At 53.3% G+C, this 25,986-nt stretch overlaps 7 protein-coding genes across 7 annotated transcripts; 3 read left to right on the forward strand and 4 right to left on the reverse strand.

Annotated features, from left to right (window-relative positions):
* Nucleotides 1-1,867: 1,867 nt before the first annotated feature.
* On the reverse strand, nucleotides 1,868-2,692 carry LOC128854551 (feather keratin 3-like). The gene has a single exon (XM_054088466.1). The coding sequence runs from the start codon at nucleotides 2,253-2,255 to the stop codon at nucleotides 1,941-1,943; it is 315 nt and encodes a 104-aa protein (XP_053944441.1). The 5' UTR covers nucleotides 2,256-2,692; the 3' UTR covers nucleotides 1,868-1,940.
* Nucleotides 2,693-4,854: 2,162 nt separating this feature from the next.
* On the forward strand, nucleotides 4,855-6,072 carry LOC128854550 (feather keratin 1-like). The gene is made up of 2 exons (XM_054088465.1): nucleotides 4,855-4,977; nucleotides 5,301-6,072. The coding sequence occupies exons 1-2, from the start codon at nucleotides 4,855-4,857 to the stop codon at nucleotides 5,634-5,636; spliced, it is 459 nt and encodes a 152-aa protein (XP_053944440.1). The 3' UTR covers nucleotides 5,637-6,072.
* Nucleotides 6,073-8,653: 2,581 nt separating this feature from the next.
* LOC128854493 (feather beta keratin-like) lies at nucleotides 8,654-9,650 on the reverse strand. Its single transcript, XM_054088052.1, has 2 exons — nucleotides 9,468-9,650; nucleotides 8,654-9,088 (listed from the first exon to the last, which is right to left on the reverse strand). The coding sequence occupies exons 1-2, from the start codon at nucleotides 9,648-9,650 to the stop codon at nucleotides 8,753-8,755; spliced, it is 519 nt and encodes a 172-aa protein (XP_053944027.1). The 3' UTR covers nucleotides 8,654-8,752.
* Nucleotides 9,651-11,104: 1,454 nt separating this feature from the next.
* On the forward strand, nucleotides 11,105-12,310 carry LOC128854494 (feather keratin 1-like). The gene is made up of 2 exons (XM_054088054.1): nucleotides 11,105-11,305; nucleotides 11,539-12,310. Exons 1-2 carry the CDS (start codon nucleotides 11,105-11,107, stop codon nucleotides 11,872-11,874), a joined length of 537 nt encoding a protein of 178 aa, XP_053944029.1. The 3' UTR covers nucleotides 11,875-12,310.
* Nucleotides 12,311-16,553: 4,243 nt separating this feature from the next.
* On the reverse strand, nucleotides 16,554-17,322 carry LOC104054924 (feather keratin 1-like). The gene is made up of 2 exons (XM_054088736.1): nucleotides 17,307-17,322; nucleotides 16,554-16,968 (listed from the first exon to the last, which is right to left on the reverse strand). Exon 2 carries the CDS (start codon nucleotides 16,946-16,948, stop codon nucleotides 16,634-16,636), a length of 315 nt encoding a protein of 104 aa, XP_053944711.1. The 5' UTR covers nucleotides 16,949-16,968; nucleotides 17,307-17,322; the 3' UTR covers nucleotides 16,554-16,633.
* Nucleotides 17,323-19,421: 2,099 nt separating this feature from the next.
* On the forward strand, nucleotides 19,422-21,496 carry LOC104054824 (feather keratin 1). The gene is made up of 2 exons (XM_054088485.1): nucleotides 19,422-19,544; nucleotides 20,772-21,496. The coding sequence occupies exons 1-2, from the start codon at nucleotides 19,422-19,424 to the stop codon at nucleotides 21,105-21,107; spliced, it is 459 nt and encodes a 152-aa protein (XP_053944460.1). The 3' UTR covers nucleotides 21,108-21,496.
* Nucleotides 21,497-23,413: 1,917 nt separating this feature from the next.
* LOC104054720 (feather keratin 3) lies at nucleotides 23,414-24,614 on the reverse strand. Its single transcript, XM_054088706.1, has 2 exons — nucleotides 24,562-24,614; nucleotides 23,414-24,179 (listed from the first exon to the last, which is right to left on the reverse strand). The coding sequence occupies exon 2, from the start codon at nucleotides 24,156-24,158 to the stop codon at nucleotides 23,844-23,846; it is 315 nt and encodes a 104-aa protein (XP_053944681.1). The 5' UTR covers nucleotides 24,159-24,179; nucleotides 24,562-24,614; the 3' UTR covers nucleotides 23,414-23,843.
* Nucleotides 24,615-25,986: the final 1,372 nt, after the last annotated feature.

The following is a 25,986-nucleotide window of genomic DNA, read 5'->3' on the forward strand; positions in this document are numbered from 1 at the left end:
AAGCCCCTTTCCCTGTCCCTGCTTTTGGGCTGCTGCATGTCTGCGGCTGAACGATGAGTGTGGAGACAGGGCTGGCTGCTCCCAAACCAGCTGCCATTGGGGTGTCAGAGTGGACACGTGTCATCTCACCTCACTATGTCCTGCAGCAGCTCAGCAGCTCTCCTTCCTGGGCTGCAAGGCTCTTGGCAGTCTTTGGTGCTGGTCACTGCACTGCTCTGGAGAGCTCCTGGCCAACCTTTGGTGGATTCAGGTAATCGTCCTGCTTGGGTCTCCTCTCTGGTGCTTGCCCATCCCTTTCCTCCACAGCAGGGGATGCCCAGTGGAAAGAGAGCTGGACTTGTCACAGCCCAGATGCTTCAACAGCAGCTCCTGAGAAGAAGCTGGGCCTGATGGACAGGGGCTCTGAGAATTCATGGTTGTCTTACTCACCTGTAAGTGATGGGTACTCAGAGACACTTTGGTGGCATTGAAAGAGGTACAGTCAACAGCTCAAGGCTGAAAAGGAAACCGGCGATTAACGTCGTCCTTCCATGGTCCATACTTGGACCAGTATTGCTCAACACCTTCCTCGAGGACAGAGAGGGATTGAGCACACCCTCAGCGAGTCTGTGCATGACACCAAGCTGAGGGTGCAGCTGATATGCCTGAGAGAAGGGATGCAATCCAGAGGGATCGTAGCACACCTGAGAAATGGTCCCATGTTAGTCTCAGATCCAGTGAAGGACGGATGAATCACCCATCCTACAAAGTACGGGAAGAGCATTGGGGTCTTTCAGCCTGGAGAGGGATCATACCAGGCCTGAGACATGGTCCCATGTTAGACAAAGCAACTTCAACCAAGCCCAGTGTAACTGCCAGAAAGCCAACCATAAACTGCACTGCACTGAAATAGCGTGGCCAGCAGGTTGAGAGGGGCAATTCCCTGCTTGTAGTGTACCTTTGAGAGACTCCCTTGGAGTTCCGTGTCCAGCCCCAGCACAAGAAAGACTTGGACCTCTTAGAGCAGATCCAGTGAAGGACGGATGAATCACCCATCCTACAAAGTACGGGAAGAGCATTGGGGTCTTTCAGCCTGGAGAAAGGAAGGCTCAGGGCAGACATCTTTGCAGCCTGGTCAGAGCTGGCAGGAAAGGCTGGGAGGGACCTTTTATCAATGTCTCTATTGATGGGATGAGGAGCAACAGTTTTGGACCACAAAGGGGTAGATGTGGACTGGACATAGGGAAGACATCTATGATGATGAAGGTGGTCAGACACTGCAAAACTTTTCATGGAGAATGCTGGGATGTCCCATCTTTATATATTTCCAAGGTCACGTATGATGGGACTTTGTATAACATGATGCAGTGACAGCTCTCCCTGCCCATGGCCAGAGAGTTGAAACAGAGGATCTTTGAAAGTCTCTTGCAATCCACCTCACTCCATGATTTGATGTTAATGTAGTTCTATGCTAAGTCAGCCACATCTCTGTGTTCCCGTATTGAACAACGCTATGATCAGAACGAGTTCTCCAGCCTCTCCTGGGTAGACAGTGCCTATATCATGTCAATAGCACATTCCCTCCTTACTACTTTGTCACCATGTTGAGTTTTCTAAAGGAAACCTGTTCTCAATGAAGTGGATGGTTGTTACTGAATGATATCGGGAAATGCCATCCGAACTGGAAAAAGACAGACAAATTCGTGAATGAGAAGACCAATCCAGTCAAGACTTGGCATAATCAGCAGAAGCTTGTGTTGACAATCAGTGACGAAACCACCCCTAACAACCTCCTCCCAGAACCATCCCTGAGTGACACCTCCTTCTCTGTACATCCCGGGAGAGCACCTGCAGGGGAAAGGATGAGACAGTAGCGCAGGCTGGGATGCATCAGAACTTTATTGAGTCAAAGGAGGGAAACGAGGCCGATGTGAGTGGAGACCTCAGTGCAGGCAGTGGCTTTAGCAGGGGAGGCATCTCCTGCCACAGTAGCGGCCACCGAAGCCGGACAAGCCGGAGAGGCCAAAGCCCCCAGAGTTGATGGGCACTCCCGCATCACTGAGGATGCTGCCAACAGCAGCGCCGGTGGAGTTTCCCACGGCGGTGTTCTGCGGGAAGGAGGTGAGGATGGGTCCGGGCAGGGTCACCACCACGGGAGAGGGCTGGATGACAACGGTGGAGTCCTGGCACTGCCGGACACAGCACTCATTGCAGCTGTTGGCCAGTGGGGTCGGGCCGCAGGGCTGGCAGGGCAGGCAGGTGTTGTAGCAGGACATGGCTTGGGGCTGGAGATGCACCTGGAGAGAGGTCAGGAGGAAGCAGAGCAGTGAGCTGGGGAAATGGGTGAAGAGCAGCCACTGTCAGACCACTATGAGAGAGACAAAAGATGAGGTGGAGAAGGGAGCTTTTGGTTGTGTCGGGAGACCCATTAACTTAACCTCCCCCAATCTCAAAGGAACCCTGAGAAGGAGATCCAAGCCCAGGCAGATCCAAAAGTACCCACAGCTGAGGAGACACCTCAGCCCAGCCACATACTCTGACTGTCCCAGACCTTCTGCCCCCTCCCTCTCTCATGAAAAATATCCCCAAATCCAGGCATAGGATGAAAGGGGCAGGAATGTGCTTAGAAATCCAGTGGAGGCAGAGGAGGAAGAGGAAAAGAAGAAGGAGGGGACAGGGTTTCAGACTCACCTTGTTCCAAGGGAAGTGGAGGCGAAAGGAGTGAATGAGAGAGTGAGGAGAAGGGCTTACTTTTATACTGCTCCTGCACTGCCCCAGGCCCACACTCACTGCACGCAGGCAGTAATTTTCCAGCAGAGTCACCTCCACAGCATACAGCCTCCCTGATGACACAGGTTGGGTTTTGGTGTCCATTAATGCTGCCATTCCATTTCCCCATTTCTGACATGCTTAGTGTGCAATGCAGGTTCCTTTCATGTGCCAGGATGAGAGTCTCAAGGACTTCTCAGTTACAATCATTTCCCTATGGGCAGAAGGTGCCTCCTACATGGAGGAGGAGTATTGTATAGGCAGAGTACTTCGGCTTTGGGGCAGTGATGTCTGATTGTTTGCAAACAACCCTGCAATAGGAGGTCCATGAGAGTGCAGGCATCGTGATGCCATGCACCCAAGGGAGTTGGTTGGTGTCGCTGCAAGACCAGTGTCAACTCCATTTGAAAGTGTCCGCAGTCAGGGAATGCATCTGATGAAGGAAAGAAACCAAATGATCCTCCTGTCTGCAAAAATCCTTCAAGGAATGTGATGGAGCAAATCATCCTGGTAGTTGCTTCTCAAGATGAGAGGACAAGAAGGTGATAGAGACCAGTCATGGATTTACGGAGGGGAAAGCAGGCCTGAACAAGCTCACCATCTTCTTTGATGGTGTGCCTTGCACTGGAGGGTTAGGAGCAGTTTTCGTGCAGCAAAAGTTGATGATCTCACCTAAACAAGGCGTTGGATGTTATCTGCTCTGACAGTCCTTACTGATGACACAGAGGCTTGGAAAGAGGGCAGCGGAGGTATTGAAATCTGGCATGGCTGGTGGTCTGCCAGGGCTTGATGTGTAGTTTGCACCTGGACCCACTCTCTCACAGGGACAACACGTGTTCTGAGTGGGGTCAGCAGAGTTTCTCTGCCATTCAGACAACCTCCAGGGTGGGAGGTATCGCACCTTGAACGAGTCTGCAGATACCACACAATTGCAGAGGCAGGAGAGGATCACTATGGCAGAGAGATGTTGTGCTTTAAAGAAAGAGCCTATTGCAGCACTAATGACTGCGGACTGAAGTATGCTGAGGTCTTGAAACTGCTGTGATCGATCAGCCCACAGGGGCAGAATCAGCCATGAGGAAAGACTTGGCCAGTGGAAGGCAGTGGATGCACGGACCTCATCTTCCTGCACAAAGAGACCAGGCTGTGTTGAGGAGCTCTCCTGAATGCTCCATGCAGGGAAAGAAAGGACAGCAGAAAACATCTCCACCTCTGAGTTGCAGGCCATGTGTCCTCTCCCAGCATTAGGGCTATAGCATGCCCCTTTCCCATGTGCCAGACGATTCCTCTGCCTGGAATAAAACCCAACATCTTTGGCAGGGTAAGGAACCTTGCACAAGCTCTCAAGAAGCAAGGCCTGCCAGGACCCTGCAGTGCCACACATCTGAGGATGCTCAGCAAGGGGATGCCCTCAGACCACATCAAGGAGGTGATGAACTTCCCTGCCCTGCAGACACAAGGGCAGATGGGAGGCAATGCAGCAGGGAAAGAAAATGCCTTCAGTAGGCAAGATTCCTGGGACAGTCTCTCCCAACCCCTGCTGAGTCTCCCTCTCATTTTGGGTTGTTTGTCAGTCACCCTTTTGGAATGAGGCCAAGCCAGGAGTACGTGCTGACCACAGACCCGTGGGTTGCACAGGGCTGAATTCCCCTCCAGACAGGGCAGCTCCGTGTCTCCCCCAGGAAACCCATCCTCAAGCACTGGGCTGTGCCCAAGTCCACAGCTCCTGGCAGACCCAACGGCCGTTGCCCTCGGCCTTGTGGCACATCCTCAGGCACAGGAGTCTTGGGGCACCCAGGAGAGGCCTCGCTTGGTGGGAAGGAATGTGCACCTTCCTGCAAAGGGAGCTGGAAACAACCTCACCAGATTTCCCCACCGCCATGTCTGATGTCTGCACAGGACTCCTGCAGCCCTTGGGGGCACATCTTCTGCCTGTGCTGACGTGTTCCTGACTGGGACATTGTTGCTCCTCTCATTGCAGTACTTGAAAGGATCCTCCGTGACCTAGTGGTCATCTCAGAAATGAGGAAATGGAACGGCAGCGTTGATGAACACCAAAACCCAACCTGTGCCACCAGGGAGGCTGTTTTGTTGTGAGGGTGACTGATGGAAAATGACTGCCTGCGTGCAGTGAGTGTGGGCCTGGGGCGGTGCAGGAGCAGTATAAAAGCAAGCCCTTCTCCTCACTCTCTCATCCACTCTTCTTGCCTCCTTCTCCTCAGGAACAAGGTGAGTTCGAAGCCCTTTGCCCTCTTCTCATTTCCTGCTCCTCCTTCCTTGGGATTTCTAAGCTCATAGTGCCCCCTTTGTCTTACGGTGGCTCTTGGAGCTGCTGGCCATGACAGAGGGAAGGGGCAGAAATTGTTGTGAGGAGAGAGACCGGGGATGGGCTGTGATGCCAACTCAGCAGTGAGCTCTGTGGGGAGCTTGCTGGCCTTGTTTGAAGTTGGTGGGTCTCTTTTGGGCTGATGGAAAGGGTCTCCCTCATGATGAGGTAACAAACCATTCCTCACCCACCCCTCTTTCTCTGTTTGTCCCTGCTTCTCTCCCAGGTGCATCTCCAGCCCCAAGCCATGTCCTGCTACAACACCTGCCTGCCCTGCCAGCCCTGCGGCCCGACCCCACTGGCCAACAGCTGCAATGAGCCCTGTACCCTGCAGTGCCAGGACTCCAGGGTTGTCATCCAGCCCTCCCCGGTGGTGGTGACCCTGCCTGGACCCATCCTCAGCTCCTTCCCACAGAACACCGCCATGGGAAACTCCACCGGCGCTGCCGTTGGCAGCATCCTCAGTGATGCGGGAGTGCCCATCAACTCTGGGGGCTTCGGCCTCTCCGGCTTGTCTGGCTTCGGCAGAGGCTACTGTGGCAGGAGGTGCTTCCCCTGCTAAAGATGCTGACCATGGCTCTGGGGAAGGTCCCCATGGACACTCAGTATGGTCCCACATTGGGGACGGGGCATCAGTTTGTAGCTTTGAGAGGAGCTGAGCAACCCCACCACCCCTTGTAACAGGACAGGGCCAGCCTGGGCTCTCAAAAAGCATGGTCCGTGCCTGTCTTTCCCCTCTGCCATTCTCTCCGTTCCCTCCCATGTCCTTGTTTTCTTACGCTCCCCTGGGCTGTGAGCCCCATCAAGGCAGTCTAGGGAGGACCTGTGGCCCTACTGCCTCTGTGGGACAGGCAGATGGACACCCGGTGGCATCTCTGCCACAGCCCTGAGGTGAATTCGCCTTTCTTTCCCTAGTTCTCCCTACACAAGGATCGCTAATCAAATTGAAATTGTTTCCCCCTGTCTTGACTCATTAAAGTTCTGATGCATCCCAGCCAGTGCTTCTGTCTCTGTGTTTTCTCTGCAGATGTTGTCCCAACATGTCCAGGGACAGAGATGTTGCTTGGGGTTGTTCTGGGAGGGGGTTGTTGGTCATGGCTGTGCAGTGGTCATGGACACATGCTTGCTCTGAGTGTACTCATCTACGCACCAGGTGGGTGACTCCACTTTCTGAATTCTCTGCATTTCTGATGCAGACAGAATGATTGGAGACTTTTAAATGACCAGAGCTAATCCAAACATGAATTTAGAAGTCTCTGCAAGAAAATGGTCTTCTCAAAGCTCGGCAAGCTTCAGCCTCTCCTGCCCCGCCAAGTGCTTGAGACCCCTCACTTTACTGGCCGATATCCTGTGAACACCTATGACTCGGTTGTTCTTCCACTACAGCCCAGAACTCACCCTTTTTCTTGATGATGTAAGGAAAATGCTGAGCACAGTGGGATCCTCGCTCCCATCTATCTCCTGGCTTTGCTCTTCTCGTCTTGCCCACACTTTTGATGACAGCCCTTGGTTTCCAGGACCAGAGCTGGCAGTTGCACCTCTGTGGGTGAGGTTCCTGCAAAAGCCCCCTTCCCTCACCCTGCCTTTGGGCTGCTGCTTGTCAGGGGCTGAAGGATGTGCGGGGAGACAGGGATGGCTGCTGCCAAGCCAGGGGCCACTCGAGGCTTGGGGTGGACACGTGTCATCTCACCCAGCTGTGTGCTGCATCAGGTCTGTAAACCCACCCTGTTCCTCGCCAGCACTTGCAGACACTCAGCCTCCACCCACTGCCTCTCCTTCCCTGAGTGTCTCTCCGCCTCCTAAACCTGTGTGGTCCATTTATCAGCACAGACCACTCATCAGTTCATTGCTCTATCTTGTGTCCCACTGTGGTGGAGGGACATGTTTAAGGGCAAGACTACAAAAAATCCTTGGGTGGAGATTGGGAGAGTGAAGGGACAAAAGACAAAAGAAAACCCAGGACATGCAAAGCAATTCACCTCCTCCCCACAACAGCAGAGCCAGTAAACAAAGAGCAGATACTTTGGAAAGACAACTCACAGTTCATTGCTGAGTGTGATATTCTGTGACACAGAATAGACCTTTGGTAGAGTCAGGTACCCGTCCTGCTCGTGTGTCATCCCCACCCTGCTGCTTGCCCATCCCTTTCCTCCACAGGAGGGGATACATAGTGGAGAGAGAGGTGGACTTGTCACAGCCCAGATGCTTCAGCAGCAACGCCTGAGGAGAAGCTGGGCCTGATGGACAGGGGCTCTGAGAATCCATAGTTGTCTCACTCACCTGTAAGTGACGGGTAGCCAGAGACAATTTGATGGCATTGAAAGAGGTACAGTCAACAACTCAAGGCTGAAGAGGAAACTAGTGATTGGTGGTGTCCTTCCAGGGTCCATACTTGGACCAGTATTGCTCAACACCTTCCTCAAGGACAGAGAGAGAGGGATTGAGCACACCCTCAGTGAGTCTGTGTGTGACACCAAGCTGAGGGTGCAGCTGATATGCCTGAGAGAAGGGATGCAATCCAGAGGGATCGTAGCAGGCCTGAGAAATGGTCCCATGTTAGACTCAGCAACTTCAACCAAGCCCAGTGTAACTGCCAGAAAGCCGACCATAAACTGGTCTGCACTGAAATAGCGTGGCCATAGGTCAGGGGAAGCAAGTCTGTACTTACAGTGTACCTTCAAGACACTCCCATGGAACTCCATGTCCAGCCCAGCACAAGAAAGACTTGGACCTCTTAGAGCAGGTCCAGGGAAGGATGGATGAATCATCCATTCTACAAAGTACGGGAAGAGCATTGGGGTCTTTCAGCCTGGAGAAAGAAAGGTTCAGGGGAGACATCATTGCAGCCTGGTCAGAGCTGGCAAGAAAGATTGGGAGTGGCTATTTATCAAGACCTGTATTGATGGGACGAGGAGAAACAGTTTTGGACCACAAAGGGGTCGATGTGGACTAGACATAACGAAGACATTTATGATGATGAAGGTGGTCAGACACTGCAAAACGTTTCCTGGAGAATGCCAGGATGGCCCATCATTATAAATCTCCAAGGTCAGGTGTGATGGAACTTTGTAAAACGTGAAGCAGTGACAGCTCTCCCTGCCCATGGCCAGAGAGTTGGAACAGAGGATCTTTGAAAGTCTCTTGCAATCCACCTCACTCTATGATTCGATGACAATGTGGTTCTATGCTAAGACAGCCACTGCCTTCTATTCATCCCGTGGACAATGCTATAGTTGGGATGGGTTCTCCGGCCTCTCCTGGGAAGGCAGTGCCTACATCATGTCAATGCCACATTCCCTCCTGATGATTTGTGTCACCATGTTGAGTTTTCTGAAAATAAAATCTGTGCCCAATGAAGTGGATGGTTGTCATTGAAGGACATCGGGATATCCCATCCCAAATGAAAAAGGCAGACAATTTTAGGAATGAGAAGTTCAGTCCACGCACGACTTGGCATAATCTATGAAAGCTTGTGTTGACAAACATGACAAATCCATCCCTATCAATCTCTTCCCAGAACCACCCCTGAGTTACATCTCCTTCTCTGGACATCCTGGGAGAGCACCTACAGGGGAAAGGATGAGACAGCAGTGCAAGCTAGGATGCGTCAGAACTTTATTGAGTCAAAGGAGGGAAACGAGGCCGATGCAAATGGAGATCTCACTGCAGGCAGCAGCTTTAGCAGGGAAGGCACCTGGTGCCACAGTAGCGGCCACCGAAGCCGGACAAGCCGGAGAGTCCAAAGCCCCCAGAGTTGATGGGCACTCCCGCATCACTGAGGATGCTGCCAACAGCAGCACCGGTGGAGTTTCCCACGGCGGTGTTCTGAGGGAAGGAGCTGAGGATGGGTCCGGGCAGGGTCACCACCACGGGAGAGGGCTGGATGACAACCCTGGAGTCCTGGCACTGCAGGGTACAGGGCTCATTGCAGCTGTTGGCCAGTGGGGTCGGGCCGCAGGGCTGGCAGGGCAGGCAGGTGTTGTAGCAGGACATGGCTTGGGGCTGGAGATGCACCTGGAGAGAGGTCAGGGGGAAGCAGAGAAGTGAGCTGGGGAAATGGGTGAAGAGCAGCCACTGTCAGACCACTATGAGAGAGACAAAAGATGAGGTGGAGAAGGGAGCTTTTGGTTGTGTCGGGAGTCCCACTGGCTTCACCTCCCCCTCACCTCAAAAGTGCCTGAACAAGAAGAACCAGGCCCAGGCAAATCCCAAGGTACCCATAAGTCAAGAGACACCTCACCCAGACACCACCTCTCTCTTTCTGACACCTTCTGCCCTGTCCTACTCCCATAAGAAACAACCCCAAACTCAAGTACAGGAAAGGGGCAGAAACATGTTTAGAGATCCAATGGAGGAAGAAGAAGAGATGGAAAAGACAGAGCATCGCACTCACCTTGTTCCCAAGGGGATGGAGGCAAGAACAGTGGATGAGAGAGCGAGGAGAAGGACCTGCTTTTATACTGCTCCTGCACTGCCCCAGGCACACACTCACTGCATGCAGGTGGTAATTTTCCAGCAGAGTCACCTCCAAAACAAAATACCTTCCTTGGTGGCACAGGTTGTGGTTTGTGTCCATCAATGCTCTCATTTCATTTCCTCGTTTCTGACATGCTTGGTCTGCAATGCAGTCTCCTTTCATGTGCCGGGATGAGAGTCCCCAGAACTTCGCACTCTGATTCTCACCACTGAGACCCTGAGGCAGGAGGGGCTCCAAGAGATGGGGCTGTGAACACCGGAGGGGAGAAGGTGCCAGGATGTGTTTTTAGCAATGAGGAGGACTCCTAGCCAGTGAAAGGACAGGAGGTAATCGGCACATGCTGAAATGTGGGAAATTCCACAAAAACATGGGAAAGACTTTGTTAGTGTGAGGGTGGTCAAACAGCCCAGGGTTCTCCAGACAGGTGGTGGGATTTCTAGCTTCTGGGCAGTGAGGACCTGACAGGGCTTGGCCCTCAGCATCCTCTCAAGTCTGACTCTGCTTTGGGCAGGAGAGTGGCACTCAAGGATCTCCAGGGCTCCCTTCCAGCCTCAAGGTACCAGAGATTGTGTCATGGGCAAAAGATGGGGGAGGCACAGCTGACCCTAAAAAGAACAGGTAGGGAGGGCTGCAATGAAGGGCAGCCATGGCTGTCACACCTGAGAAACACTGGAGTTCAAGACCGGAGGAGAGAAGGGATGCGAGTAGCAGAGCACAGCCCGTGGGCTCCAGGCACGCTGACTCCAGCCTCGTCACGCAGCTGGGAGGTTGGATGCCATGGAGGCGGATGTGCAGTGCAACAGAGCTCAGCAGAGCTGGCAGCATCTGAGGCACTTCATGGCCCAAGAGCAAGAAGGGTCCAGAACAACACAGAGGGAAACAAGCCGGGCCATGGAGGTTGGAAGGGAATGGACACTTGGGCCTCCTCTCCCTGGTCAAAGAGTTTGGGTTGCAGGGAGGAGCTCTCCTGAATGCTCTGTGCAGGGAATGAAAGGGGAGCAGAAGACACCGTCCTGCCAGCTGGGACTCATCCTTGGGTCCCATGCAGGACCATCTGGTCCCAGGCACTAAGGCTTCAGTGCACCTCCCTTCCTATACACGAATAGCCTGCCCAGCCTGGAAAAGAACCCAGCACCGCTGCAGAGGGAAGGAATCTTCCTGCATTTCCCCAACAAGTGAGGATGCCCGGACCCTGCAGTGTCCTGTGCCTGGGGATGCTCGGAAAGTGGATATAATTAGAGGGACAGAAAGTACAAAAGCAGCTCTCAGGTGACACCAGGGAGGTGAAGCACAAGCCTGCCCTGCAGACATAGAGGGAACTGGGACTCATCCCAGGAGGAGAAGGTTATGCCTTCAGTAGGCAAAATTCCTGGGAGAGACTCTCCCCACCTGCGGTGAATCACGCTCTCCTTTGGGGTTTGCCTGGTGTCAGGCTTTTGGGGCGAGGCCAAGGCAGGAGCACACGCTGTCTGCAGACCCATGACAACACTGAGCTGAGTTCCCCTCCGGCAAGGGCACCTCCATGTCCCACTGGTCATCTCAGAAATGGGGAAATGGAATGGAAGCATTGTCAGACATCAAAATGCAACCTGTGCCATCAGGGAGGCTGTTTTGTTTTGGAGGTGACTCTGCTGGAAAATTATTGCCTGCATGCAGTGAGTGTGGGCCTGGGGCGGTGCAGGAGCAGTATAAAAGCAGGCCCTTCTCCTCACTCTCTCATACACTCCTCTTGCCTCCATCTCCTCAGGAACAAGGTGAGTCTGAAGCTCTGTCCCATCCTCTTCCACCTCTTCCTCCTCAGGATTTCTCAGTGCACTTCTATCCCTTTGTCCTATGATGGGTCAAGGGACTGCTTATTATGAGTGAGGGAAGGGAGCAAAAACCACGACGTACACATGGGCTCAGCCTGTCTTGCCTCTTTCCAGGTGGGATTACAGGCTGCTCTTCACTCACCCCTCATGCTCTTTTCCCCCTGCTTCTCTCCCAGGTGCATCTCCAGCCCCAAGCCATGTCCTGCTACAACGCGTGCCTGCCCTGCCAGCCCTGCGGCCCGACCCCACTGGCCAACAGCTGCAATGAGCCCTGTACCCTGCAGTGCCAGGACTCCAGAGTTGTCATCCAGCCCTCCCCGGTGGTGGTGACCCTGCCCGGACCCATCCTCAGCTCCTTCCCACAGAACACCGCCGTGGGAAACTCCACCGGTGCTGCCGTTGGCAGCATCCTCAGTGATGCGGGAGTGCCCATCAACTCCGGGGGCTTTGGACTCTCTGGCTTGTCTGGCTTCGGCAGAGGCTACTGTGGCAGGAGATGCTTCCCCTGCTAAAGCAGCTGACCATGGCCCCGGGGAAGGTCCCCACAGACACCAAGTATGATGTCCCAGACTTCAGACGGAGCATGGGCTTGTTGCTTTGAGAGGGGCTGAGAAACCCCAGCACTCCTTACAAAAGGTCGGGGTCAGCCTGGGCTCTCAAAAAGCACGGCCCATGACTGCCTTTCCCCTCTGCCACTCTCTCCTTTCCCTCCCGTGTCCTTGTTCTCTTGTGCTCCCCTGGGCTGTGAGCCCCACCAAGCAGCCTAGGGAGGACCTGCTGGCCCTGCTACCTCTGTGGGGCAGGCAGATGGACACCTGGTGGCATCTCTGCCCTACAGCCTCTGGGGGAAGTCTCCTTTCTTCCATCAGCTCTGTCAGCACAGGGATTGCTACTCAAGTTGAAATTGTTTCCCCCTGTCTTGACTCATTAAATTTCTGATGCATCCCAGGCAGTGCTTCTGTCTCTGTGTTTTCTCTCCCAATTTTCTCTCAACATGTCCAGGGAGGGAGATGTTGCTTGGGGTTGTTCTTAGAGGGGGTTGTTGGCCATGGCTGTGCAGTGGTCATGAACACATGCTTGCTTTGAGTGTACATCCATGTCTCAGGTGGGTGACCCTTAGCTTTCTGAATTCTCTGCGTTTCTGGGCTACACAGAATGATCGGAGGCTTTTAAATGACCAGAGCTACTCCAAACATGATTTCAGGTGTCTCTTCAAAACATGGTCTTTTCAAAGCCCAGCAAGCTTCAGTCTCTCCTCCCCAGCCAAGTGCTCAAGACCCCTCACTTTCGTGGCCCCTCTCCTATGGATACCCACAACTCGGTCAAGGTTGCTCTTCCACTGTGGCCCAGAACTCACCCTTTTTCTTGATGATGTGAGGAAAATGCTGAGCACAGTGGGATCTCTGCTCCCATCCATCTCCTGGCTTTGCTCTTCTAATCTCTCACTGGCTGCTAATGACAGCCGTAAGTTTCCAGGGGCAGAGCTGGCAGTTGGACCTCTGTGGGTAAGGTTCCTGCAAAAGCCCCTTTCCCTGTCCCTGCTTTTGGGCTGCTGCATGTCTGCGGCTGAACGATGAGTGGGGAGACAGGTCTGGCTGCTCCCAAACCAGCTGCCTTTGGGGTGTCAGAGTGGACACGTGTCATCTCACCTCACTATGTCCTGCAGCAGCTCAGCAGCTCTCCTTCCTGGGCTGCAAGGCTCTTGGCAGTCTTTGGTGCTGGTCACTGCACTGCTCTGGAGAGCTCCTGGCCAGCCCTTGGAATCTACCTTTGGTGGATTCAGGTACCCGTCCTGCTCGTGTGTCGTCCCCCCCCAGATGCTTGCCCGTCCCTTTCCTCCACAGGAGGGGATACACAGTGGAAAGAGAGCTGGACTTGTCACAGCCCAGATGCTTCAACAGCAGCTCCTGAGGAGAAGCTGGGCCCGATGTACAGGGGCTCTGAGAATCCACAGTTGTCTCTCTCACCTGTAAGTGACGGGTAGCCAGAGACAATTTGATGGCATTGAAAGAGGTACAGTCAACAACTCAAGGCTGAAGAGGAAACTAGTGATTGGTGGTGTCCTTCCAGGGTCCATACTTGGACCAGTATTGCTCAACACCTTCCTCAAGGACAGAGAGAGAGGGATTGAGCACACCCTCAGCGAGTCTGTGTGTGACACCAAGCTGAGGGTGCAGCTGATATGCCTGAGAGAAGGGATGCAATCCCAAGGGATCGTAGCAGGCCTGAGAAATGGTCCCATGTTAGACTCAGCAACTTCAACCAAGCCCAGTGTAACAGCCAGAAAGCCAACCAGAAACTGGTCTGCTGTGAAATAGCATGGCCAGTAGGTCGAGAGAGGCAAGTCTTTATTTATAGTGTACCTTCGAGAGACTCCCATGGAGTTTGGTCACTCCCCAGTAGTGGTGACCCTGCCCGGACCCATCCTCAGCTCCTTCCCACAGAACACCGCCATGGGAAATTCCACTGGCGCTGCTGTTTGCAGCATCCTCAGTGATGCGGGAGTACCCATCAACTCTGAGGGCTTTGGACTCTCCACCTTGTCTGGCTTCGGTGGACGCTACTGTGGCATTAGATGCTTCCCCTGCTAAAGCGGCTGACCATGGCCCTGGGGAAGGTCCTCACAAAAACCTAAGACGGTCCCACACTGGGGACAGAACATGGACTTGTTGCTTTGAGGGGGGCTGAGCAACCCCAGCACTCCTTACAAAAGGACAGGGTCAGCCTGGGCTCTCACAAAGCACGGCCTATGACTGCCTTTCCCCTCTGCCACTCTCTCCTTTACCTCCCGTGTCCTTGTTCTCTTGTGTCCCCTGGGTTGTGAGCCCCACCAAGCCAGCCTAGGGAGGACCTGCTGGCCCTGTTCCCTCTGGGGGGCAGCCAGATGGACACCTGGTGGCATCTCTGCCCCCACAGCCATGAGGAGAACACCTCTTTCTTCCCCTGTTGCTCCCTGCAAAGATATCATGACTGAAATTGAAATTGATTCCCTCTTTTAACTCATTAAAGTTCTGATGGATCCCAGACAAAAGCTTCTGTCTCTTATTTTCTCTGCAGATATTGTCCCAACATATTCAGGGAGGGAGATGTTCCTTGAGTTTGTTCTGGGGTGTGGGGTTGTTGGCCATGGCTGTGCAGTGGCCATGATCGCATGCTTGCTTTGAGGGTACATATACATGCAGCAGGTGGGTGACCATTTGCTTGCAGAATTCTCTATATTTCTGGGCTAGACTAAATGATCTGAGGATTTTAAATGACCAGAGCTAATCCAAACCTGATTTTAGGTGTCTCTGCAAAACATGGTCTTCTTAAAGCTCACCAAGCTTCAGCCTCTCCTCCCCAGCCAAGTGCTCAAGACCCTTCACTTTCCTGGGCCCTCTCCTATGAACACCTCCCACTCAATGAGGACTGTTCTTCCACTACAGGCCAGACTTTACTCTGTGTTCTTGATGGTGATGTCAGGAAAATGCTGAGCACAGTGCGATACTCGCTCCCACCCATCTCCTGGCTTTGCTCTTCTCATCTTACATGGGCTGTTGATGACAGCCCTTGGTTTCCAGGTGTAGAGCAGGCCGTTGCATCACTGTGGGTGAGATTCCTGCAAAAGCCCCTTTCCCTATCCCTGCTTTTGAGCTGCTGCTTGTCAGAGGCTGAAGGATGTGTGGGGAGACAGGGCTGGCTGCTCCCAAGCCAGATGCCATTGAGAGCTCGGAGTGGACACGTGTCGTCTCGCCCAGCTGGGTCCTGCAGCAGGTCAGCAGCTCTCCTTCCTGGGCTGCAAGGCTCTTGACAGCCTTTGCTGCTGGTCACTGCACTGCTCTGGAGAGCTCCTGGACAGACTCTGAGAATTCATGGTTGTCTCACTCACCTGTAAGTGACAGGTACCGAGGGACATTTTGGTGGCATTGAAAGAGGTACAGTCAACAGCTCAAGGCTGAAGAGGAAACTGGCGATTGGTGGTGTCCTTCCAGGGTCCATACTTGGACCAGTATTGCTCAACACCTTCCTTGAGGACAGAGAGAGAGGAATTGAGCACACCCTCAGTGAGTCTGTGTGTGACACCAAGCTGAGGGTGCAGCTGATACGCCTGAGAGAAGGGATGCAATCCAGAAGGATCGTATCACGCCTGAGAAATGGTCCCATGTTAGACAAAGCAACTTCAACCAAGCCCAGTGTAACAGCCAGAAAGCCAATCATAAACTGCACTGCTCTGAAATAGTGGGGCCAGCAGGTCGAGAGAGGCAAGTCTGTACTTACAGTGTACCTTCAAGATACTCCCTTGGAGTTCCGTGTCCAGCCCCAGCACAAGAAAGACTTGGACTTCTTAGAGCAGGTCCCAGGAAGGATGGATGAATCATCCATTCTACAAAGTACGGGAAGGGCATTGGGGTCTTTCAGCCTGGAGAAAGAAAGGCTCAGGGGAGACATCATTGCAGCCTGGTCAGAGCTGGCAAGAAAGACTGGGAGTGGCTATTTATCAAGGCCTGTATTGATGGGATGAGGAGAAACAGTTTTGGACCACAAAGGGGTCGATGTGGACTAGACATAACGAAGACATTTATGATGATGAAGGTGGTCAGACACTGCAAAACGTTTCCTGGAGAATGCCAGGATGGCCCATCTTTATAAATGTTCAAGGTTAGGTGTGATGGAACTTTGTAAAACATGAAGCAGTGACAGCTCTCCCTGCCCATGGCCAGAGAGTTGGAACAGGGGATCTTTGAAAGTCTCTTGCAATCCACCTCACTCTATGATTCGATGACAATGTGGTTCTACGCTAAGGCAGCCACTGCCTTCTATTCCTCCCTTGGACAATGCTATAGTTGGGATGGGTTCTCCGGCCTCTCCTGGGAAGGCTGTGCCTATGTCATATCAATGCCACACTCCCTCCTGATGACTTGTGTCACCATGTTGAGTTTTCCAAGGGGAAAAAAGCTGTGCCCAATGAAGTGGATGATTGTCGCTGAATGACATCAGGAAATTCCATCCCAAATGAAAAAGGCAGACAATTTTAGGAATGAGAGGATCAATCCATGTAAGACTCGGCATAATCTATACAAACTTGTGTTGAAAATGACTGACAAAATGATCCTTAACAACCTCCTCCCAAAACCATCCCTGAGTGACATCACCTTCTCTGGACATCCCGGGAGAGCACCTGCAGGGGAAGGAATGAGACAGTAGCACAGGCTGGGATGCGTCAGAACTTTATTGAGTCAAAGGAGGGAAACGAGGCCGATGCGAGTGGAGACCTCAGTGCAGGCAGCAGCTTTAGCAGGGGAGGCACCTGGTGCCACAGTAGCGGCTGCCGAAGCCGGACAAGCCGGAGAGGCCAAAGCCCCCAGAGTTGATGGGCACTCCCGCATCACTGAGGATGCTGCCAACAGCAGCGCCGGTGGAGGATCCCACGGCGGTGTTCTGTGGGAAGGAGCTGAGGATGGGTCCAGGCAGGGTCACCACCACCGGGGAGGGCTGGATGACAACCCTGGAGTCCTGGCACTGCAGGGTACAGGGCTCATTGCAGCTGTTGGCCAGTGGGGTCGGGCCGCAGGGCTGGCAGGGCAGGCACGCGTTGTAGCAGGACATGGCTGGGGCTGGAGATGCACCTGGAGAGAGGTCAGGGGGAAGCAGAGAAGTGAGCTGGGGAAATGGGTGACAAGTAGCCACTGTCAGACCACTAGAAGAGAGACAAAAGATGATCTGGAGAAGGGAGCTTTTGGTTATGTTGGGAGTTCCACTAGAAGGACCAAGCCCAGGCAAATCCCAAAGTACCCATAGAGAGACACCTCAGCTCAACCTCTCTCCACTCCAGACCTTCCCCTCCTTCTCCCATGACAAACAGTCCCAAACCCAAGCACAGGACAAAAGCAGCAGGAATGTGTTTAGAGATCCAGTGGAGGAAGAGGAGGAAGAGGAAGTGAAGGATACAGGCCTTCAAACTCACCTTGTTCCGAAGGAGATGGAGGTGAGAGGAGTGGATGAGTGAGGAGAAGGACCTGCTTTTATACTGCTCCTGTACCGCCCCAGGCCCACACTCACTGCACGCAGGCAGTAATTTTCCAGCAGAGTCACCTCCAAAACAAAACAGTTTCCCTGGTGGCACAGGTTGGGTTTTGGTGTCCATCAACACTGTCATTCCACTTCCTCATTTCTGACATGCTTACTCTGCAATGCAGGCTCCTTTCATGTGCTGGGGTGAGAGTTCCAAGGACTTTCCAGTCAGAATCATGTCCCTATGGGCAGAAGGTGCTTCCTACATGGTGGAGGTGTCCTGTGATGGTAGAGCATTTTGGCTTGGGGCAATGATGTGTGATTGTCTACAAATGCCCATGCAGCAAGAGGTCCATGGGAACGCGGGCAACCTGATGCCATGCACCCAAGGGAATTGATTCGTGTTGCTACAAGACCACTGTCAAGTCCCTTTGAAAGTGCCCACAGTCAGGGAATGCATCTGAGCAAGGAAAGAAACTCAATGATCCTCTTGTCTTCAAGAAATCTTCAGGAAAGCTCATGGAGAAAATCATCCCAGAAGCAATTACTCAGGATGGAAGGACAAGGTCATTGTGACCAGTCATGGATTTACGGAGGGGAAAGCAGGCCTGACCAAACTCACTGTCTTCTTTTATGATGTGCCTGGCACCGGTGGGTTAGGACGTGTAGCATATATTGTTGATCTCACCTAAACAAGATGTTGGATGCTGTCTGCTCTGACAGTCCTTACTCCTGGAATAGGCGCTCAGAAAGTAGGTGGTGTGGGGACTGAAATCTGGCATGGCTGCTGGTCTCCCAGGGCTTGATGTGCAATTTGCACCTGGACTCACTCTCTCATAGGGACAACAGGTGTTCTGAGTGGGGTGAGTAGTGTTTCATCTCCAGGGTGGGAGGTCTCACACCCTCACAAGTCTGCAGATATCATGCAATTGCAGGGGCAGGAGAGGATCGCTATGGCAGAGAGACTATAGTTGTACTATAAAGAAAGAGCCTCCTGCAGCACTAATGACTAGGAACATTATGCTGAGGTCTTGGAGTCCTTGAACCTCCTCTGTATTGAAGGGAATGGATGCACAGACCTCATCTTCCTGAACAAAGAGACCAGGCTGTGTTGAGGAGCTCTCCTAAATGATCCATGCAGGGAAAGAAAGGACAGCAGAAAACATCTCCACCTCTGAGTTGCAGGCCATGTGTCCTCTCCCAGCATTAGGGTTATAGCATGCCCCTTTCCCATGTGCCAGAGGATTCCTCTGCCTGGAATAAAACCCAATATCTTTGGCAGGGTAAGGAACCTTCCACAAGCTCTAAAGAAGCGAGGCCTGCCAGGACCCTGCAGTGCCACACATCTGAGGATGCTCAGCAAGGGGATGCCCTCAGACCACATCAAGGAGGTGATGAACTTCCCTGCCCTGCAGACACAAAGGCAGATGGGAGGCAATGCAGCAGGGAAAGAAAATGCCTTCAGTAGGCAAGATTCCTGGGACAGTCTCTCCCAACCCCTGCTGAGTCTCCCTCTCATTTTGGGTTGTTTGTCAGTCACCCTTTTGGAATGAGGCCAAGCCAGGAGTACGTGCTGACCACAGACCCGTGGGTTGCACAGGGCTGAATTCCCCTCCAGACAGGGCAGCTCCGTGTCTCCCCCAGGAAACCCATCCTCAAGCACTGGGCTGTGCCCAAGTCCACAGCTCCTGGCAGACCCAACGGCCGTTGCCCTCGGCCTTGTGGCACATCCTCAGGCACAGGAGTCTTGGGGCACCCAGGAGAGGCCTCACTTGGTGGGAAGGAATGTGCACCTTCCTGCAAAGGGAGCTGGAAACAACCTCACCAGATTTCCCCACCGCCATGTCCGATGTCTGCACAGGACTCCTGCAGCCCCTGGGGGCACATCTTCTGCCTGTGCTGACGTGTTCCTGACTGGGACATTGTTGCTCCTCTCATTGCAGTACTTGAAAGGATCCTCCGTGACCTAGTGGTCATCTCAGAAATGAGGAAATGGAACGGCAGCGTTGATGAACACCAAAACGCAACCTGTGCCACCAGGGAGGCTGTTTTGTTGTGAGGGTGACTGATGGAAAATGACTGCCTGCGTGCAGTGAGTGTGGGCCTGGGGCGGTGCAGGAGCAGTATAAAAGCAGGCCCTTCTCCTCACTCTCTCATCCACTCTTCTTGCCTCCTTCTCCTCAGGAACAAGGTGAGTTCGAAGCCCTTTGTCCTCTTCTCATTTCCTGCTCCTCCTTCCCTGGGATTTCTAAGCTCATAGTGCCCCCTTTGTCTTACGGTGGCTCTTGGAGCTGCTGGCCATGACAGAGGGAAGGGGCAGAAATTGTTGTGAGGAGAGAGACCGGGGATGGGCTGTGATGCCAACTCAGCAGTGAGCTCTGTGTGGGGACCTTGCTGGGCTTGTTTGAAGTTGGTGGGTCTCTTTTGGGCTGATGGAAAGGGTCTCCCTCATGATGAGGTAACAAACCATTCCTCACCCATCCCTCTTCCTCTGTCTTTCCCTGCTTCATGTTTTTCCTTCTTCATCTGCAAGTTTGCAGATGACACTAAGCTGGGTGGAAGTGTGGATTTGCTGGAGGGTAGGGAGGCTCTGCAAAGGGATCTGAACAGGCTGGACCGCTGGGCCGAGACCAATGGCATGAGGTTTAACAAGGCCAAATGCCGGGTCCTGTACTTGGGGCACAACAACCCTATGCAGCACTACAGACTGGGGGAAGAATGGCTGGAGAGCTGCACGGAAGAGAAGGACCTGGGGGTGCTGGTTGACAGCCAACTGAACATGAGCCAGCAGTGTGCCCAGGTGGCCAAGAAGGCCAACGGCATCTTGGCTTGTATCAGAAATGGGGTCACCAGCAGGTCCAGGGAGGTTATTCTCCCTCTGTACTCGGCACTGGTGAGACCGCACCTCGAATACTGTGTTCAGTTCTGGGCCCCTCACCACAAGAAGGATGTTGAGGCTCTGGAGCGTGTCCAGAGAAGAGCAACAAAGCTGGTGAGGGGGCTGGAGAACAAGGGTTACGAGGAGCGGCTGAGAGAGCTGGGTTTGTTTAGCCTGGAGAAGAGGAGGCTGAGGGGAGACCTTATTACTCTCTACAACTACCTGAAAGGAGGTTGTGGAGAGGAGGGAGCTGGGCTCTTCTCCCAAGGGACAGGGGACAGGACAAGAGGGAATGGCCTGAAGCTCCATCAGGGGAGGTTCAGGTTGGATATCAGAAAAAAATTCTTCACAGTGAGAGTCATCGGGCACTGGAACAGCTGCCCAGGGAGGTAGTAGAGTCGCCTTCCCTGGAGGTGTTTAAGGAACAGGTGGATGAAGTGCTGAGGGACATGGTTTAGGGAGTGCTAGGAATGGTTGGACTCGATGATCCAATGGGTCCTTTCCAACCTTGTGATTCTGTGATTCTGTGATTCTATCCAGGTGCATCTCCAGCCCCAAGCCATGTCCTGCTACAACACCTGCCTGCCCTGCCAGCCCTGCGGCCCGACCCCACTGGCCAACAGCTGCAATGAGCCCTGTACCCTGCAGTGCCAGGACTCCAGGGTTGTCATCCAGCCCTCCCCGGTGGTGGTGACCCTGCCTGGACCCATCCTCAGCTCCTTCCCACAGAACACCGCCGTGGGAAACTCCACCGGTGCTGCCGTTGGCAGCATCCTCAGTGATGCGGGAGTGCCCATCAACTCCGGGGGCTTTGGCCTCTCCGGCCTGTCCGGCTTTGGCAGTGGCTACTGTGGCAGGAGGTGCTTCCCCTGCTAAAGTTGCTGACCATGGCCCCGGGGAAGGTCCTCACAAAAACCTAAGATGGCCCCACACTGGGGACAGAACATGGACTTGTAGCTTTGAGAGGGGCTGAGTAACCCCAGCACCCCTTGCAAAAGGACAGGGTCAGTCTGGGCTTTTGCATAGTACGGCCCATGACTGCCTTTCCCCTCTGCCACTCTCTCCTTTCCTTCCTGTGTCCTTGTTCTCTTGTGTCCCCTGGGCTGTGAGCCCCACCAAGCAGCCTAAGGAGGACCTGCTGGCCCTGCTCCCTCTGTGGGGCAGGCGGACGGACACCTGGTGGCATCTCTGCCGCACAACCTTCACTCAGATACCTTCCTTGTAGTCTTTTCACACAATAAAGTTCTTCTGGATCACAGCCTGTGCCTTTGACTCATCCTTTTCTCTCCAGGTTGTCCCCTGTGATTTCTAGGGACAGAGAGGTTGCTCAGTGGTGGCTTTGGGACCTGGGGGTGGGGTAGTTGTGCAGTGGTTTTCAACAGAATTTTGCTTTGAGCAGGCTTGGTCTGAATTGCCTGTACCCTCTGATTCCTACACTTGCAGTACACAGTGATAGAACAACCCAATGCAGCTTAGTCATTGCCACCTCTTTGCTGTCAATACCTTTTCTTTCCCCCAGTGAGATTTTCCAACCGCACAACCAGCCAGGAGAAGGGATAAAGGTGTTACTGACAACGCAGAGGCAACAGCTTCCCAGAGAGCCCAGCAGAACCTGCAGAACATATTGCCACAGCATCTTCGGAAAAACATTGTCCCAACTGCTGGAGTCCACAGGTCCTCTGGTCTTCTAGCCAGTGCTGAGATGCTTTTTGCTCTCAAGTTTCTGAGCAGACAGCATTGAGGAGAGCTCCTTCACACGGCTTGTATCCTCAGATGGGAAGCTGAGCCTCTCCTCCTCATTGCTGGTTCTATCCCCAGTGGGCAGAGGCCAGAAAAGCTGTCCTGGGACCATAGGATCAGAGCATAATCAAAGCTGGGAAGGACCTCCAGAGGCCATTAGGATGTTCCCCTTGCTCCAAGCTCAGTCAGCCATGAGCATCCAAGGATGGCTACTGCACAGCCTCCCCAGGCAATCTGTTCACTGCTTGATGCTCTTCTTGGGGATAACCATTTTCCATCAATTCAGTCCAAACTTCTCATCTTTCTACATAAGCCCAGTGTTTCAAGCCTGCTCCAAGCACACACTGCGACAACATTGAACCTGGATTTCTCTTCTAGGGAATCTCATCATAGCTACTCCAAAACAAAGCTACTCTCAAGAAAGCCTATTAACACTCGTCAAGCTCCAAGCTCTCAGCCTTTCCTCCCCATCCAGAGGCTCAAGTCCCCTCACATCCTGGACAGCCGCTGGTGAACAAACTCCACTCAGTCAAGGTTGTTCTTGCATTAGAGCAGGCTTCGAGGTGCCATCAGGAAAGTGCTGAGCAGAATGGGACAGTCATTGCCCTCTATCTCCTAGCTCAGGTCCTGCTCATCTTGCCCAAGCTGCTGATGACATCCCTCAGTGTTCAGGAGCAGAGCTGGCAGTTGCTCCTCTCTGGATGGGGTTCCTGCAAAAGTCCCTTTCCCTGTCCCTGCTTTTGGGCTGCTGTTTATCAGGGGCTGAAGGATTTGTTGGGAGACAGGGCTGGCTGCTCCCAAGCCGGCTGCCACTGGGGGCTCATGGTGGACACGTGTCATCTCACCTAGCTGGGTCCCGCAGCAGGTCAGCCTACCCTTCGTAGGCTGCAAGGCTCTTGGCAGCCTTTGCTGCTGGTCACCGCACTGCTTTGGAGTGCTCCTGGCCAGCCCTTGGAGACACTCAGCCTGCACTTACTGCCTTTCCTGCCCTGAGTCTCTCCGTGCCTGCCCAGAACCTTTCCCAGGAAGCCCTGAGCGCAGACAGGGAAGGAGCAAGACTGGGAGGACGTGAACTCTCTGTGGGCCTGTGTGGTGCACTTACCAGTGTTCCCAGTGAGGTGAGTGGAGGATTGGAAGAGCAAGAGAGCAAAATAGCTTTGGGTGGATATCTGGGCAGTCTGAGAAGGGAAGGGGCAAAAGAGAAAAATACAAGCAATGCACAGTCAATCACACACCACCTTACACCAGCAGACCCTGCCCAGCCAGCAAGAGCAGAACAAATTCTTTGGAAAGGCTGCCCAGATCCTTTCAGCAACAATCATTGTTTTAACAGCCTCTGCACAACCACCCCAAACAACCCCTGCCAGAATCACCCCAAGGACAATGTCTCACCCTGGACATCTTGGGGGAGCCCAGGGAAAGGATGACACAGAGGCGTAGGCTGGGATGCAGCAGAACTTTAATGAGTCAAAAGAGGGAGATGAAGTCACTTGGAGTGGAGATCCTGTTGTAGGGACAACCAGGAGCAGAGGAGAGCCTGTACCCCATGGCTGTGGCAGAGATGCCACCAGGTGTCCATCTGCCTGCCCCAAAGAGGGAGCAAGGCCAGCAGGTCCTCCCTAGGCTGCTTGGTGAGGCTCACAGCCCAGGGGAGCACAAGAGAACAAGGACATGGGAGGGAAAGGCGAGAGTGGCAGAGGGGAAAAGCAGGCATGGGCTGTGCTTTGCAAAAGCCCAGACTGACCCTGTCATTTTGCAAGGGGTGCTGGGATTGCTCAGCCCCTCTCAAAGCTACAAGTCCATGTTCTGTCCCCAGTGTGGGACCAACTTGGGTGTCCATGGGGATCTTCCCCAGGGCCATGGTCAGCAGCTTTAGCAGGGGAAGCATCTCCTGCCACAGTAGCGGCCGCCGAAGCCAGACAAGCCGGAGAGGCCAAAGCCCCCGGAGTTGATGGGCACTCCCGCATCACTGAGGATGCTGCCAACAGCAGCGGAGGTGGAGGATCCCACGACGGTGTTCTGTGGGAAGGAGCTGAGGATGGGTCCGGGCAGAGTCACCACCACTGGAGAAGGCTCGATGACAACGGTGGAGTCCTGGCACTGCCGGACACAGCACTCATTGCAGCTGTTGGCCAGTGGGGTTGGGCCGCAGGGCTGGCAGGGCAGGCATGGGTTGTAGCAGGACATGGCTTGAGGCTGGAGCTGCACCTGGGAGAGAGAGCAAAGAGAAGCAAAGCATGGGTGAGGAGCAGCCTCCATCACTCCACCACAAGGAAGGCTAGGCTCATACTGAGAACTGGAGTTTCTACAGGGATGGAACCCCATGGGATTCTCCCCCCGTCTCAGCCCAAAACTGCCCTTCAAAGAGCAACAAAACCCGAGTAGATATCCACCAAGCCCATAGTTCAGGAGATGCATAAGCCAACACTCAGCCTCTCTCCATCCCATACCTTCTCCCTCTTTCCTACTTGTAAGACAAGGACCACCATGTCCCACTGAGGCATGGTGAAGCAGGCATCGGCTGAGGTGCCCACTAGTGTGAGACCTCAGACTGGAGAAGAATGAGAAGCAGAAAGATCTGCAGACTCACCTGTGTCCCAAGGAGAGCAAGGCAAGAGAAGCGGATGAGAGAACAAGGCTTTTGACTTACTTTTATACTGTTCCTGCACCACCCCAGGGCCTGACGCTGTCTCTGTGCAGGCTGTAATTTTCCAACAGACTCATCTTAAATGGAGAATACCCTTCCTAATCATAAGGTTTACAATGTGTGTTTCCTTCATTGCCTCCTTTTCATTTCCTCATTTTTCAAATGTCATTTGAGCCAGAGACGCTCCTTCCTTAAACTGGAATGGGAAGCCCAAGGATTTCTGGGGCAGGAACGCAACAGTGCTGAGGAGAGAACTCAAGTGCTGAAGAGGTCCCACACAGGCATGGGACACCATTTGGGGATACCCTGGTGGGCTCATTTGCAACTCTTCTTTCTTTCCAGGTACTCCAAGCTGCCTATCCATGGGTTCCCACGAACATGAACTTACTCCATCCTTTCCCTCTATCTCAGCTCACTCTGCCAGTCAATGATCACTCCTTAGGCTGGTGGGTTGTGCTTCTGGTTTAGCTCTCATTCTCCTCATCCTGCATGGTTTGAAGAGAAATTTCCTACTCTCTCCTCTGGGACATCTAAGCGGCTGTAGCACATAGAAGTGGCAGGATTACTACCCCCATATCTCAAGGACAGGATAAAATGTCTTGGGAGTGGAATCAGCACAGAGAGAGCCTGCCTTTTGGAGCCTCTCACGTCCAAAGCCAATTCTTCTCACCTGTATCAAGGTAAGGGGAGTGTGAGAAGAAATGTCCCCAGGAGTGCTCAGGGGATATGGAGGCATGAGAGGATTCAGTCGCAGGTAGAGAATTTGTTTCTGCTGTTGCACACCCCATTCCCCATCAGTAAGCACCACTGTGCAGTGCTTAGAGACATGGAAAGACTGCCTGGAAGAGGGGAGGAAGGTTACTAAGAGGGACAGCCCAAGATGAAACACAAAGGAGAAGTTTCTTGCAGAAGCAGTTCTCAATAGGGAGAGTGTTTTCCCGGCTCCCGCAGTTCTTTCACTGCCAACAGTCTCGGTGGGAAACACTTCTTCTCCTGACATCCATTGTAACATAGCAGCAGCATTTGGGAAGTGTGGCCATGAACCAGACAATCCTTCCCTCTCAGACATAAAAGCACTGTGAAGGTGATGATCAAATGAGTTGTCAGCTGTTTGGCTCTCTTTTTGCACTCCAGACAGTCTGTCCTTCCCCTCAAAGCACAGTGACACTAAGTCCTCTGTCCTCGTGTTTGGTGGTGACTCAATATCTCAGCCCCTGCCCGACTCACTGTCAGGTCAATTAACCACAGAGGTGCCCATGGCTTTGGCTTGGACACAAGGGGCCTACATCCAATGCCGGATGCTCAGCACTGCAACAGGAAACCCATTTTTCACCTATTGAGTCCCAACCTCTCATCTTTCAACATGAG

The sequence above is a fragment of the Cuculus canorus genome, chromosome 25 (assembly GCF_017976375.1).
Source record: "Cuculus canorus isolate bCucCan1 chromosome 25, bCucCan1.pri, whole genome shotgun sequence".
NCBI classification, from domain to species: Eukaryota; Metazoa; Chordata; class Aves; order Cuculiformes; family Cuculidae; genus Cuculus; species Cuculus canorus.

Excerpts from the sequence above, each read along its gene's own strand:
- LOC128854551 (XM_054088466.1), bottom strand. The coding sequence starts at position 2,255 with ATGTCCTGCTACAACACCTGCCTGCCCTGCCAGCCCTGCGGCCCGACC.
- LOC128854550 (XM_054088465.1), top strand. The coding sequence starts at position 4,855 with ATGGAAAATGACTGCCTGCGTGCAGTGAGTGTGGGCCTGGGGCGGTGC. Across the intron at positions 4,978-5,300 it reads TCCTTCTCCTCAGGAACAAG|GTGCATCTCCAGCCCCAAGC; the intron begins GTGAGTTCGAAG and ends CTTCTCTCCCAG.
- LOC128854493 (XM_054088052.1), bottom strand. The coding sequence starts at position 9,650 with ATGGACACAAACCACAACCTGTGCCACCAAGGAAGGTATTTTGTTTTG. Across the intron at positions 9,089-9,467 it reads TCCATCCCCTTGGGAACAAG|GTGCATCTCCAGCCCCAAGC; the intron begins GTGAGTGCGATG and ends ACCTCTCTCCAG.
- LOC128854494 (XM_054088054.1), top strand. The coding sequence starts at position 11,105 with ATGGAATGGAAGCATTGTCAGACATCAAAATGCAACCTGTGCCATCAG. Across the intron at positions 11,306-11,538 it reads TCCATCTCCTCAGGAACAAG|GTGCATCTCCAGCCCCAAGC; the intron begins GTGAGTCTGAAG and ends CTTCTCTCCCAG.
- LOC104054924 (XM_054088736.1), bottom strand. The coding sequence starts at position 16,948 with ATGTCCTGCTACAACGCGTGCCTGCCCTGCCAGCCCTGCGGCCCGACC.
- LOC104054824 (XM_054088485.1), top strand. The coding sequence starts at position 19,422 with ATGGAAAATGACTGCCTGCGTGCAGTGAGTGTGGGCCTGGGGCGGTGC. Across the intron at positions 19,545-20,771 it reads TCCTTCTCCTCAGGAACAAG|GTGCATCTCCAGCCCCAAGC; the intron begins GTGAGTTCGAAG and ends GATTCTATCCAG.
- LOC104054720 (XM_054088706.1), bottom strand. The coding sequence starts at position 24,158 with ATGTCCTGCTACAACCCATGCCTGCCCTGCCAGCCCTGCGGCCCAACC.